General features: G+C 37.4%; 1 protein-coding gene across 3 annotated transcripts in view; it reads right to left on the bottom strand.

Annotated features, from left to right (window-relative positions):
• The window catches only part of LOC100925499 (histone-arginine methyltransferase CARM1-like), a 233,559-nt gene extending 218,922 nt beyond the window's left edge, over window positions 1-14,637 (bottom strand). For 2 of the 3 annotated variants that reach the window (XM_031962264.1, XM_031962277.1), the window contains exon 1: window positions 13,864-14,636. In XM_031962264.1, coding sequence (XP_031818124.1) covers window positions 13,864-14,068 — 205 coding nt within the window. In that variant the 5' untranslated portion in view covers window positions 14,069-14,636. Of the gene's footprint in view, window positions 1-13,863 lie in introns of all 3 variants that reach the window. The other variant, XM_031962269.1, reaches the window with a different exon arrangement.
• Window positions 14,638-15,512: the final 875 nt, after the last annotated feature.

Here is a 15,512-nt window from a genome sequence, read left to right as displayed (position 1 = left end):
ATTTAGTTCTTGGTTCAAAATAATTTGAAAAATATCAAATCAATCAACAATTATTAATTATTCTGTTATGTGCTAGTACTACAAAAACAATTAAAAATTCTCTGTATTCAAAGATCTTACAACATTTCAGGAAATGACAGATATACATACAAATAAACACAAAATAAATATCAAATAACATGGAGGTAGCACTAGCAGCTAAGTGAGGGGAGATGGAAATCAGGAAAGATAAGAGATAGCACTTCAGCTGAGATTTGATAAGAATTAGAGATTTTAATTGTTAGAGTAAAGAGGAAGTATCAAGGAGAAAGGAGATGAAATGCTATATAAGAAGAGTAACAATATCTGTTAATTAAATAACTCTGAGGTTTGCAAAGTTTTTTTTTTTTTTTTTTTTTTTTTTTTTTTTAATATATCTTATTTATTCCAACAACTCTGGGAGATAGGTGCCTGAGGAGCCTGAGGCAGGGAAATATGTTAACATCTTGTTCAGAATCACAGAGCAAGTAAGAATCTAGGATGTGATTTGAACTGTGATGCAAGAGATATTAAAACAATCCTGAAAAAGTCCCCATCTTCAGAGTGTTTGTATTGTAGGAGGAAAAAAAAGCAATTAATGGGCAGCTCTATGTAGGTCCAGAGCTCTATGCATTAAACAAATTCATATAATCTCCTACTTGACCATGGAAATATCATAAGCCTGAGTGGTTTTCCAGTAGTTACTTACTCAAATTGGACTTGTGAATTTTATCAATTGTCTAAAACTGATCAGAGAAACTTGGTTTTCAAAGAAACACATCTTAGTTTAATTGTCTGTTTTCTATTGATAATTTCATTATTTTAAATAGAATCTGTGGTCATAGCCATGGTAAATCACATAGGAAAAAGTTTTCACATTTCCTCTTAATTCAAGAGATGTCCTTTTTATTCTTAATTTTGGAAAAGGTTGTGGCTTTTCTCACAATAAAAGCATATATCTTCAGGAGAGATAGAAGAGTAATCACATTAAGTCCTTAGATTAGTTTTATGCTTTCTTAATCTGGAAGGTTTAATCCAGTTAAAGAAAAGATGTATGGAATTAGGCTTACTCTCTATAATAAAACCTAGCAGTGTATGATTTGCAGAGTTTTAATTGCAGTGTATAATATAAATGTAAAGCATTATTATTTATTGGCAAATCTGTTACAGTTGTCAAAAGCATAACTGAAAAGACAGAGAGAAGACAGAGACAGAGGCACAGAGATAGAGGCGCTCATCAATTGTAGAATGGCTGAACAAGTTGTGGCATACGATTATGATGAAGTATTACTGTTCTATAAGAAATGAAGAGGGTGGTTTCAGAAAAACAAAACAAAGCATGGCACCTATATGAACTGATACAAATAGAATTGAGAAGGTCTGGGAATAACTGTATGGTTAAAGCAATTTTGTATTGATGGTCAACTCTGAAAGACTTGGTTACTCTGATCCACACAATGATCAAAGACAATTCCAGATGACTCATGATGGGAAAAAATGCTGTCTATCTCCAGAAAAAGAACTGATGAACTAAGTGTAAACTGAATGATAATTTTCTTACTTCCTTATGATATGGCCAACATGGAAATTTTTCACTTGGAAAAAAAAAAAGGAAATAATCTAGTCCCACTGATGTCAAACTCAAATAGAAATGGTTTCCCCAGTTTCATATTCACTTCAAAAACCACAAATTAACATTATGTTGAATTATATTTTTAGTTATTATGTTAAACATTTCCCAATTTTTTTTTTATTCTTGTTTAAGTGCTCTCTGCTGTGTGAAGCCCCAAGTTGAGAGTTTGATGTCTCTGATATATTTGAAACTCTTCTTTTTAAAGATATGTCGAAACTCTTTGCTGGAGGACACCCATGTAGTAAATAGCCAAGCTAGAATAAGAGTTCTGGCTCTCAAATACAATTACCATGCTCTTTGTACACTATTATTTATTTCTTCTTTAGCCCTATTTTGTCTTCCTCTGTACACTTAAAGTGGGGTTCTCAACCATTTTTGTATCATGAACCCATTAGCCATTTGGCGAAATCTATTACAGACTTGTCTTCAAAATATATTTCTCAGAATAATGACTTTAAATGCATAAAACATTAGAATTATAAAAAGAACCACTTTTATTAAAATTAAGATATACATTTTGTTCATCTGCGTTCATGAACCCTGGTTAAGAATTACTGCTCTTGAAGGCCATGAACATTTTCCTATAGAAGATTCCTTTTCAGGTTTTCCCCTTCCCCATCAAATTCCTACACAAAAATTACTTTTGGACAATAATTACTAAAAAGAAATAGAGCTTGTTAAATGTGTTTAAAGACTGCTGGAGGTAGAAGAGAATATATGGCTTCTCTAATTTTTACTTTGTTTCCCCACTTTTACATCATAGAGAACATTCTTTTTGGACCCCCATAATGAGGACAAGATGTAGGTACATGTACAAATGTAAAAGGAAAGCCTTTCAGATGCAAAAGAAACATTCCAAACTTTTGAATGAAGCCAAGCCAGTTGCATATAAAGAACAGATAAGATATTGGACTTACATTTGAAAAAAATACTCTAAATTACCATTGATTAGAGAAGTGCAAATTAAGACAACTCTGGGGTACCACTACACTTCTCTTGGATTAGCTAAAATGACAGGAAAAGATTAAGATAAATGTTGGAGGGGATGTGGGAAAACAGAGACACTAATACATTGTTGGAGTTGTGAACTGAACCAACCATTCTGGAGATAAATTTGGAACTATACCCAAGGGGCTATCAAAGTGTGCATACTCTTTGATCCATCAGTGTCTCTACTGGGTCTGTAGTCCAAAGTGATAAAAAAAGAAAAAGGACCCACATGTGCAAAAATGTTTATAGCAGCCATTTTTTTTTTTTTTTTTGTAGTGGCAAGGAATTGGAAACTAAATGCATACCCATAAGTTGGGGGATGACTGAAATAAGTTTTATGTTATATGAATATTATTGTTCTATAATAATCAGAAAGATGATTTCAGAAAGGCCTGGAGATACTTACACAAACTGATGCTAAGTGAAGTGACTAGAACCAAGAGAATACCGTACATAGCAACAAATACTATGTGATGATCAACTGTGATGGATGTGGCTCTTTTCAACAATGAGGTGATTCAGACCTATTCCAATAGACTTGTGATGGAGAGAGTCATTTGCATCCAGAAAGAAGACTATGGGAACTGAATGTGGACCACAGAATAGTATTTTCACCTTTTTGTTGTTTGCTTGTTTTTTTCCCCTCTCTCACTTTTTTCTCCTTTTTGATCTGATTTTTCTTGTGCACATGATAAATATGGAAATATGTTTAGAAGAACTGCATGTTTAACCTATATTGGATTACATACGGTCTAGGGGAGGGGGATAGGGAAAGGAGGAAGAAAAAAATTGGAACAAGGTTTTGCAAGAGTGAATATTCAAAACTATATTTGCATGTATTTTGAAAATAAAAAGCTATTATGTTTTTTTTTTTAAAAGACACCGGACTTAGTTCTAGAGCACAGACTATATTTAACTTCTGTCTTTCACCTTTCATCTATATAAAGCTTCAACCAGAGACTGGGATGTTTGCATGGTGATGGATCACACATGTTAGAGTGACTTCCTAAAAAGAATTGCTCTTAACTAGGAAGAGTTAGCAAATAGGAGCCCAGCTCTCTCTTATCTTATGCCAACAGGTAACAAAGCTGAGATCTGATGCTCAGAGGCTTCTGCCAAATCTAGTTCAAGGGTTGTTGTCTATGTTGAAAGAGCTAAGTACCATCTAGCCAAGTTAGCGTTTGAAAATGTTGAAAAAACTGCAGTTGTCATCAAAGAGTGAACCCCAAAAGATGTATCTGGCTCCATAACCAAGAAAGTTTCCTTCAAAGAGACAGCTCAGTGGAGCTACAAATCTGTCTGTTTCTACTCTGTCACACATTGAACTTCATGAGACTCTCCAGAGAAGAAAGGAGCATTGACGCCAAGCTGATCTAGAGTTGCCTTTAGTTGCCTTGGCTATACGAATCCTTTGTATGTTGGCTTGACTAGCCTTGTCATTTAATATGATGCACATTCTATCTTCCTATCCTTATTAAGTCTACTTGTTGGGGAAAAAAATGTGCCAGGTGTTTTTTAAGGGGGGAAATGATTTTTCCCTAAAGTACTGTTTACTTTACCTGTTATTAAATGACTTTGAGAAAGAACTAAGTCTACTGGTTTATTAATTATGGAGAAGCATATCAATGTAGGCTAGTATGCTATAGGTTAGGAGGCCAACTACTTATAGGATTAGATCTAGAATTCTGAAAGTAGTAACAGCTGTCCTGCTGGGGATCCAACTTGCCACTGCTGGTGCTTGTTCGTGTAGTGAGTCCATACAGAGTGATGTTACATAAGGATAAATTAATTTGAGAAGAAAGCAAGCAACTAGCAACTAACAACTAAGACCAGGCTATGTTTCATGTAGTAAGTGACACCTGAACTGAACTATAAGCATTCTAAAAGATCTGGGTAAGGAAGGAGTATGTTCCAACTATGGAAAGTCACTTATATGAAGGCACAGAGTGAAATGCTGTATTTGGTAAAGACTTGGCACAGCGATTTGGCTAGAATGAAGAGAATGTGAAGGAAAATAATGGGAAATAAACTTGAGGAGATATGCTCGCTAGAGTGAAATCTTCAAAGTTTTTTCTCAGCATGAGAAACTGCTATTATTTTATCTTATATTTTATCTTGAAAGTAAGAGAAGTAGGCAGCTAAGTGGATCAGTGGATCAGGCCTGAAGTCGGGAAGATCTGAATTCAAATTCAGCCTCAGACATTTGCATGTGAACCTGGTCAAATCATTTAAGCCCTATTTACCTCAATTCCTCATCTTTAAAATGGGGAAACATTGGAGAAACAAATGACAAACCACTCCAGTACCTTTGCCAAAGAAACTCCCACGGACAAAGACATGGCTCAACAACTAGTACAACAACAAAAGAGAATCACAGGTCGTTGCATGGTCACATAGGTCAAAGGTTTTTTGCAGGTATGGAGAAGGCCTGGAAAAAAAAAGGGCTGGAGAGAGGATCAAATACTTCCTAAATATTCTTTAGCATGTTGTCTTCTGTCAAGTGTGATTTCTAGGACAGAAAACAATCATCCTTGTTATGCATTAATCACAAAATCAATGCCAGATGTGACAAGTAACCTTTACAATAAGAGATTATTTATGCATGCTTGTCTTTTTGATTAATCAGTTTTCCCTTTGTTATCCCCATTTTTTTTTCTTTTTAGTCCTCAATATCTCAATCAGGGCATTTGCCATCTTTCTCTCTGTCTCTGTCTTTACACACACACACACACACACACACACACACTCTTATGCAGATGCTCCAATCTCTCTCCTATACTCAGTGAAGAAGTAAAGCAGTTAATTTACAATCTACATTTAAATAACAATATTTATTTACATCGATTAAAATAACTTCTTACTCTTCAAGTATGACTCAATATTTTCAATCTTACAAATCAAGGTAGGTGCAACATTTTCAGCATCCATGGGGAAAAAAGGACTATAAGTTAAAGGCTAGTCAGAACACACCAAGGAAGACTGGGAAAATAAAGGAGTTACCAGCCTACGATTCTCCTCTCCTTTATTTCTAAGGTTCTAGAATTGGGGTCACTCATGCCCAACTCCAGCAGTTTGATGAAGTCAATGGACCTCTTCTCAGACGAATGCTGTTAAATAATTGAAAGAAATACTAAATTTCAGTTAGAGATTAGCAAAAATAAAGACTATCCTGCCTCCTCCCCCCCCCAAAAAAAAAAAAAAACATAATTTGGATTAATATCTTTCCACTGGCCTCCTTGCCTTAAGTATCTCCAGACTATAATCCATCCTCCATGTAACCACTTACATGATTTAAAAAACAAAAAAAACAAAAAAAGTCTGACTATGTCATTCTCCATACCCAATAAAACTCTGATGGCTTCTTATTACCATCAGTATCAAATACAAAATGCCTTTTTTTTTTTTTTTTTTTTTTAAAGCATTCAAAGCCTTTCATAACCTGGCTACTTTTCCAGTCTTTTTACAACTTACTTAACACACACTCTCTGGCTTCCTGGCTCTTCCATGAACATCTCCCTTCATCATTCAGCTCCAGGCATTTTTACTAACCTTCTCCCATTGTTAGAATGGCCTCCTTAGTTTCCTTCAAGACTCAACAAAAATTCCATATTTTACTGGAAGCCTTCCCTAATTCCTCTTAATTCCAGTGCTTTCTGTTAATTATTTCCCATTTATCTTGTATATAAGTTGCTTTGTAGAAGTGTGTTTGCATGTTGTCTCCCTCCTTAGATTGTAAGCTCCTTGAGGTCAGAGGATATCTTTTGTCTTTTGGTATCCCCAATACTTAGCACAGTACCTGAAACATAGTAGATACTTGATAAATGTTTATGATAGGAAACCAAGGCTTGGCCTCAGAACTTGGCCTCTAAATTTAGAGGACCACAGCAATAAAAATAAGAGACCTTCAGCCCCTAGTTAGCAAGAAAATGTGTTTTTAAAAGGAATATTCCACTTCCTGATGGTTCATTCTGAACTTTTCCCATACCATGTCCTGACCTTTCCATCCCAACTCTTAGAAAGCAAGGTCCAGGTCCCTAGCAGTGACCTTGTGGTACTCCAGGGTCTTTCCCCCACATACTAGAGTTTCTCTTTTTACTTCTTCTCTTACACCTAAATCTCAAAGCATGGGGCTTTGGGGCTTTCAATATGTCTCCCCTCTCTTCCCAACCAAGTGCAGCTCTTCCTCTCACCCCAATTAAAGGGCCTTGCCTTGTATCATACTGCTTCTCCTGAATAGCCAATCAATTGCTTATCTTAAAAGAATGATTCAAAAGTAACTTTCATGCTGCATGTTTTATCACCTTTGGGTGATGAGCCTCTCCAGTTTAACTCAGCTGCTCTTCAGATAACAGACATTGCCAAGCTTCAAATTCATAAAATTTTTCAAGACTGGCAGACCTTGACAGAACTGTCCCTCAGCTAGCACATCCGTCAAGAACACAGGGGCACCTTTGCCCCTTAATGAGGCATCTGAAGAAGCTTCAGCAGAAATCTGCTGTCTATTAATTCATTGCATCTACATAACACTATACAGTTGCCAGAATACTTTCCTGTTCTATTTCTCATAGAACTAATTAACACAACATCCTTATGAGTTATATCAGGTATTGTTGACCCCATTTTATGGGGAGGAGAAAAACAAAACAAGTAAAATAATCTCAAGACACAAAGACATGCCAATCAAATTGCCCCAAGTTACTCAGTAAGTGGTAGGGCAAAATATTCTGACTTCTCAAGTTAAGGGTTACCATATCACACTTATTCTCTAATACTAATGTCAAGAAAAGATGTTTTCCCCTCACACCCACCTAAATGACTATTGTCAACTAGAAGAATACAATCCTTGACATCTCCTGGAATCTACTATTGAGATCATTATAAATACACTTTATTATCTATGAGTTTCCTTCATTCATTATATTTTTGTAATTTAATTAAAAGATTTTCTATTCCCTCAAGAAAAAGTAACAAAGTTGAGAATACAAATAAGAACAGTTATAGGATAATAGATCCATGCTGAAAGGTACTTCATATCCATTTGGTCTAACCCCTTCATTTTACAGATGAGGTAAATGAGACTCAGGGAAGTCACAAGGGCAGTAAGCATCAGAGACTGGATATGACCCCTGATCATTTTTTTACCTTACCACATGACCTCCTCTATACAAGAGATCTGGTTGTTTACTGATACATTTAATGACTGTGTGACCACAGGCAAGTCTCTTGTAACTTCTTAGGTTATGTTTGTAACCTCTTACATATGTAACATAAAAGGTTACATATGTAACATCTCATATTACATATACAGGATATGTCAAACGGGCATAACGATAGTTATATTACCCATTCATATCAGATTGAGACTTGGGGGAAATCTCATTTTATAGATAAGGAACTACTGAGTTTCACTGACTTGCTCAAGCTTACACAGGTAATGTGTTCAAGAAGCAGGATTTGAGACTCTACTGTATTGATGCTGTCTCCTCACCCCACTCCAAAAAAGTTAGGGTATGCAAAGTGTTTTGTGAATCTTAAAGCACTAGAGGAAGTTATCAGTAATTGGGATACTTTCTAAAAGCCAGTCAAATTTTCAAAGGTTTTAAAACCCTTTTAAACAAATAAAGTTTACCTGTAAAGTTATTTTTTTTTAAAGTTTATTGGTCCTTCAAATATTTTAAAGACTGATATTTTCAATATGAAAGATATCTACACTGATGACTCCACGATCTCAAAAATATCGGGATTCCTCCAGGAACTTCAGGAGACTGAATTATAGATATTACTGATATTTCTTTGGAGATGGGCTTTCCACAACAGGAATTTCTAGCATCATCAAAATCACAGACCTGGATAAAATATATCACACCAGGAATTTCCAGTATCATAAAAGTCATAGATCTGGGACAAAATGCATGCCTACACACATACACACACATATACAGATACATACATACATGTATGTGTTTGTATTTATATATGTATATATAAATATACATAAACATATGGGAATTTAAAGTAATTTCTTAGAAATTAAAAAAAACTTTAGGGGATTTTAAATTGGCGATAAAATATTCTAAACATAATAAAACAATCCACAAAATCTAATAACAGCTTAATACGGCATATTTTAGAGATAAAGATGTCATTATGAGGTTTGTAATTTCTTACAATGCATTAGTACAGCTTTTGGCAACATTACTTATGGTTAGATTCCCAATAACCTTCTTCCTCCCTCCATCTTATGCATGTCAAAATTTTATTAAGATTCATCAATCAAATCATTGAAGTTAAAGTTTTGAAAATGTTTCCCTCTCTTCCCTCAAGATGAGCAGTTACACTAAACTATTCACCACTAGGTGTTGTGACAGAAACTAGGAGGTGAATAGAATGTTGAGTTTAGATTCAGCAAGTCAAGGTGAAATCCAGTCTCAGAGATTTACAATCTGTGGAGTAGTTCATTTATTTAACCTTTGTCTGACTCAGTTTCCTCAATTATAAAGCAGAGATAATAACAGTACCTACCTTCCAGGACTGTTTTGAAGATCAGTTGAGATAATATTTGTGAAAGTGCTTAGCACAGTACCTGACACATAGTAAGTGCTATATAAATATGAGCTATTTGTTGTTGATGATGTTAATTCTAAAATAAGGCAAATTTAGCTATTACTACATTTTAATTCACTCTTTTGATATCCTGTGATTTTTCTCAGTTCAGACACTCCATCTAATGATGCAGATTGCTACCCTTCTTCACTTCTTTATTGATATGGTCTTTAGGAGTTACTATGTCCAAAAGATTAACTCTGAGTGGCCCACTAGGTGGTGGCAAATTGGTGGCAAAGTAGGCAGGTGGCAAGACCACCTTCTTTCAAAGAACAACTCAAGTACTACCTCTTAGACCAGGCCATTTCTAATTCTCCTCCTTTTCTCCCAAGTAGCTCTTTCTGAAATTAGCCAGACAGGTGCTCAAATAACAGAGAATGAACTCTATCACTGACCCCTATTTGAAACCTTTTCTGCTTAATGGGATCTGAAAGAGCTCCCACTCTACTGGTATTGCTTTTGAAATTTCAGTCACTACCACACTCTAAAGCATCAAAATATGATTTTATGGTAGACCTCTGGAACTGATGAGTTATCATGAACAATCTAGGAGGAAGAAAATGGGCTTCAGAAGGTGCTGCATCAAAAATGGGCGTGCATAAAGTTATTGTTTAGTTTCACTACCTTCTTCTTCCATATGCCTTACTCTATGTAGAGACATTCTATTTTTGTCACATCCTCCCTTCTACATTCCTCTGGAGTTATGCTTCCTGTGCCACCTTATAAGAGAAAAAAAAGCATATCATCTACACCAATAGTTACAAAGGTTAACAACATTCTTCCTAGGAGAATGTTTTGGGGAGGGGAAAGTAAAAAAAATCATTTACGAATTAAGGCCTAGAAGCTAATTTAATTTCATTCTCACAGTTAAAGAAAAAAAATCATATCAGTAAGTTCCATTGACAAGACCAGTCTCAAAAATATATTCTGTTGGTCATGAAGAGGATGTTTTCAGTAGCTCAACACAAACCCAACTCATTTAAGAATACTTGATTAAGAGCAAATACTAAGTGGAACTGTGTTCACATCTCTAAGATCTGCCACCTAATATTATCTAGAGACTATTTTTAGTTCCATAATCTATGAAGCTTTTTTTTCTCCAAGTCTGTTTCCTCAATTGTAAAATGAAAGGGATGAATTAAATTATTATTAAAATCCTTCTGAAACTAATGATTTTTGATTATATTGGGAAAAGTTATTAGGTTAATTTTCTAATGATGGAAAAGATCAATGAATCCCAAGAAAATAGTAATAGAAAGCTAGTATATTCTTGAATTTGAAAAGTGACTAAAGAACAGTTGTCTGTATGTCCTTTGGAGCTCTAAATCTATGGCTCTACAGTTTATTCTAATCTTTCCATTTTGAGGTTCAGAGAATTACAGTGACTTTGGCAAAGTTGTATGAAGACTGGAACCTAGGTCTCCTAATTAAGTCTAAATGTTCCTAGTCATGTAGAACAGTTTCTTAAGGTATTTCTTATAAGTTTACTCTTCTCATTATGAAGTTTGCCAATGAACACAGTGGAGATTTATTGGGTTCATGATTTCCTGCTCTTTCCTTTTTGTGTCATTCCTCCTTCCCTGACCTTTCCTCCTGCCTTGTCTTATCTAGGTACCAGGAAAGGCATGAAGAAGTTATTTCCTATATCCATTTCTCCATATTTCCATTACATTGCACCTTCTACCCCACTTGGAAATTGTTTAGCAATTTTAGCAATGGGAGCAGAAAGCAATTTGAAATACCTTTTTGATCCAGAGGAGTGAGGGTAGCATTTAATTTAGAAAAGTCAGGGCAGGTAGCTTTTTAGATAGGTAGCGGACCAATTAAAGGGATCAGAAAATCAAGTAATCTGGGAATATTTCACATTATTCCCTTCCATAGGTTCGTTTTTCCCCATCAAGCTGAGTTACTAGAAGTTCCTTTTATTGACTTAATGCCTTTTCAGATGGTCCCCCAAATTTTACATGGATTCCCTCTCTACCTCAAGGTAGCATCCCTCACTTTCTGCAAAGCACATCTCAAATGCCACATCCTCAACTAGTTCTTTCCTGATACCCTTTCTTTTTTCCCCCACTAGTATTTTATTTTTCCAAATAATATTCATTTTTGTAAAACTTTGTGTTCTAAATTTTTCTTCCTTCCTTACCTCCCTTTACCCCGAAGACAGAAAGCAATTTGATATAGTTAAATATGTGCAATATTTTAAAATATTTCCATATTTGTCATGTTATGCAAGAAAAATCAAACCCAAGGGGGAAAAACATAAGAAAAAATAAACAGATAAATACCATGCTTTGATCCATGTTCAAACTTGTAGTTCTCTCAATGGATGCAATTGCCATTTTCTATCCCAAGTCTATTGAAATTGCCTTCAATCACTGCATTGTTCAAAAGAGTCAAGTTTCTGATACTCTTTCTACTGCCTCCCTTCACCCCAGAAACCTTTCTCCCTCTTGAAACAACTTTACAGTTACTTAATTATGAATGTAGTAAATCATGCTAGTGAATGTATACTCTTTGAGGTCAAGGGATGTTTCCAGGTCCAATTGCTTCTTGATAATTATGGATGGTATTCATCCATTATTATGCTGACTGAGCTTCCTGAAAAGTTGCAAAGTTGGAGCTCCCAAAAGGAGGAGTTCTTTTGATTCTTTATTTGTTCAGGTTCAACTTCTTTGGATTTTCTGTCAAATTTCCTAAGAACTGTTTTATATTTAATATTCTGTTAGTCTGATGGCTTAACTGGAGTTGAGGGTTTTTCTAGGGAATGACAAGAGTCAAATTCTAAGGTTTTCTAGGAAATCCTGGATAATATCATGAGCCAGATCTATAAAGAAGTTTTTCACCTCAGCTGCAAATTTGATAAACCCATCAGACATCAATGCTTACATTCAAGTCCTGACCAAAACATCAAATGGTTCAGGCCAAAGACAGATTGCTGAACACTTACATGAGCTTTCTTTTCAAGATGACACTAGATCATGGATACCATTTTTTTTTGGAAAATGGGTCATTTAGCCTTTCCTTTACCAATTCTGAATTCATCTAACTTCTAGTCTTCACTTCTCCAGCTTATTCATAAGGATGGAATGATTAACTTAATTAATGTTTTGCTGAAATTAAGACAAATTTATCTATGGTATTCCATTGATTGACTAGTAAACTTTTCCAGGAGTGAAATTAGGTTTGCATAATATGATGATGTTGTCTTAATGGAAAAGTCAGCTAGGATTTAATCCTGGGTTTGCTAATGCTGCCTATATGATTTTGAGGCAAGTCACTTAACTCCTCTGTGCTTTAGTTTCTTCATTTGCTTTGAAGAGTAGGAAGGAAGGGGATATACTGAATAATCCTCAGGTTATTTCCAATTCTAAATCTATTACCTTATGATTTTATTAATAATCCTAATCTTGGTTGACTACAACCAGGCAAAAGGACAGATATCTTTCCTCATCCCCCTGCTCTTAAAGGAAATGATTTTTCAGTCTAGCAAAGAATTCTTCATACATTTGGTACTCAATGTGGTCCAAATTGAAAAGTAGATTACAATCAAATAGCCCAAGGACAGTCTTTTCCTAATGTTTCCCAGTTTTTTCCTACCTCTTGGTTACTACTAGCCAGTGAAATAATTTCACATTAACACAAAGCAAATCCAAGAGACAGGGGCTAAAACTCTAGTAAGGACCAAGCTACTCTTACTTATCCCCTCCTCCACTAATTTCTGAACTTTATGCCTGGCACACAGAGGGCAAAAACTGCCTGGCACTGTTATGTACACTTAATAAATGCCTGCTGATCAATTTTCATAGGCTTTCATACTTCATTGACCTTCAACCCCAGGTTGTGGCTATAGAAGGATTTCTTAAGTTTGGTATCTACCCAAACTTTCCTAGGACTTAAAAAGATGTGATTGAACCCCTCTCTTCTTCCACTTTTCTAGTTCTTCCTCGAACCTACCTTCTTTCAGAATTTGTGCCTAGAAGTCCCTTTGGACCTCAGTCATCATCCACTTCCACTTCTGTTTCTTTGTGGAATCTTGGAGAAAGCCTCCTTCCTTTACTAAATCTCTTAGGAAATTAGAGCAAAGCATCCTCTGCTAGACTGCAGCAAAGATCCACCGACTTGGAAGGGATTTCAGAGACATGTACTAGTTCAATTTGTCCCTAGATAAGAATTCTGTCTCCAACATCCCCAACAGGTGATAATCCAAGCCCTCCTTACCAAGACCCTCTTTCACTTCTCATTCTCCCATACCCAGGAATGGAGAACTCACTAACTCCAAAGGCAGTCTTACTGTTCAGGAAGCTTTTCCTTATATCCTAAATCTGTTAGAGTTCATCTTCCACTTATTGTCCCTAGATCTGCCCATTGGAGCCAAGCAGACCAAGTCTAACCTGTCCTGTAGGTGACAGCCCTTCAAATAGTTAGCGTGAATCGCCCAGACCTTCCTCCCCCCACTTATTTCCATCTCACTTCATACACTTTTCTTGGCCCCCTCCTCCCCTTCTATTAGTCTTGTTCCCCCCATCCCCCACTCCAGGGGCGACACTGATCCTCGTTTTCCAGACAGCTGCCTGGATCTCAAGTTCTGGCCAAAGGTCAGGGCACCTAAGACTTACCATCGGTCACCATCAAGTCAGCATCTTCTTCTCCAAGATGCACTTCCAGCAGGAGGGGTTTCGAGTTGCGGCGGGAGGGCTGCAGGCCGTCCAGGAGCTGCTCCTCATTGACGAAGTGAAGTTGTACAAGGTATCGCAGCGGCTGTGGGTCCGGGTCCGGGTCAGAGTCAGCGGCCGCCACAGCCGCGGCCGCTGCTGCAGTCATGGTCGGGGCGCACTTGCTGCAGCAGCAACAGCCTCAGCTCTTGCTCGCCCCTGGGCTCCGGCGGCCGCGGCTGCCGCTGATCCCTCCTCAGCACTGCTGCGGAAAACTGGGTCCGGGGCTCGAAGGCCGAAGACCGAGGAGAAGGAGAAAGAGCGCGGGAGCTGGGCGGCAAAGAACCAATTCAGCATTCAGGACGCCTCCCGGCTTCTTCTGGCATCTCCAGGCCAGCGAGGCCTCTCGTGCCCCTCCTTTTCGGGAAGAAAACAGCAGCCCACGTGGATGTCCTTCCGCGCGCGTGGGGACGGGGACACTTAGACGTGCCCCCGCCGCACGCCGCTACGCCACGGGTGGAAAGAGCTCTTCGGGCCCGGCTAGGGGCGCTTGGCAAGTACCTGGTGGGAACTCTGGTTGGAAGCAAAAGGGTGACACCTGCTGTTCACTAGGGCTGCACTAGCTGCCTGACCGTGATTAGAGGCCCTCAGGCCAGAGCTGGGCGGGGTTTGGAAAGCTAAGGAGGTCAGAGATCTTTTATGGACCCATTGGTTCCCAGAGCCGAATCCTAGAAGCATATTCAATTCAGTTGAATTTAATTCATTTCAACAAGCGATTATGAAGCACCTGCTGCATGCCAGGTGCTTGAGAATACCGATACAAAAATGGTACACTCCCTAATAGTCCCAAATCTCAAGGATGTTATCTCTATTATTTACTAGGAAAAACCCCCTGTGAAGAGATGAAGAAATACAAAATTTATACAAAGAAGTGATATGTTTGTGTGTGTGTGTGTGTGTGTGTGTGTGAGGGCTTGGTGATACCGGTATAGAGACTGTGGGAAGGGTGGGTACTAGCTATTCTGGTGTAGATGGTGACAAACTGATCTTGGGAGGAATCATTTACCAGGGAGAAAGGATCACTTCTAGCTGCTTCACCCCCAATGACTCTGGGTAAATCAGCAGAGTGATGCTCCAAGGGAACCTGGTAATTGTGTCATCCATTACAATATGGAGCTTCCTCTGTTATCAACAATTAGGGAGGAAACTTCAGGGCAGCTCTGTTACATAGAACCCCAGGCCCAAAAAGAGAGAGGAGGAAGGACCCATGTGGGTGTTTTGATAACAGCTCTCAGCTGGGTCTACTTGCCTTCTTCTAATCTGGGCATAAAAATATAAAGAGAAATTTATGAGAGCCAGCTGGTCATGTAATGAATAGAGCACACCATCCTTAGAGTCAGGAGGACCCCAGTTAAAATCCTGCTTGAGACACTTACTAATTGCGTGTCCTTGGGTAAATCACCTAACTAGGATTGCTTCCCCAAAAAAATGAAGGAAAAAAAAAAATTATGGTCCAAAAAGTGGTTAAGGTAAACATTTACTTCTTAAAAACATATTAAAGGAAAAAATACTAAATTTTCCATCTTCACCATTTCAGCCACAGCCAGGTACTT

The sequence above is a fragment of the Sarcophilus harrisii genome, chromosome 1 (genome assembly GCF_902635505.1).
Source record: "Sarcophilus harrisii chromosome 1, mSarHar1.11, whole genome shotgun sequence".
In the NCBI taxonomy this organism is placed as follows: domain Eukaryota; kingdom Metazoa; phylum Chordata; class Mammalia; order Dasyuromorphia; family Dasyuridae; genus Sarcophilus; species Sarcophilus harrisii.
The sequence above is the reverse complement of the archived record's forward strand: the minus strand, read 5'-3'. Positions and strand labels throughout refer to the sequence as shown.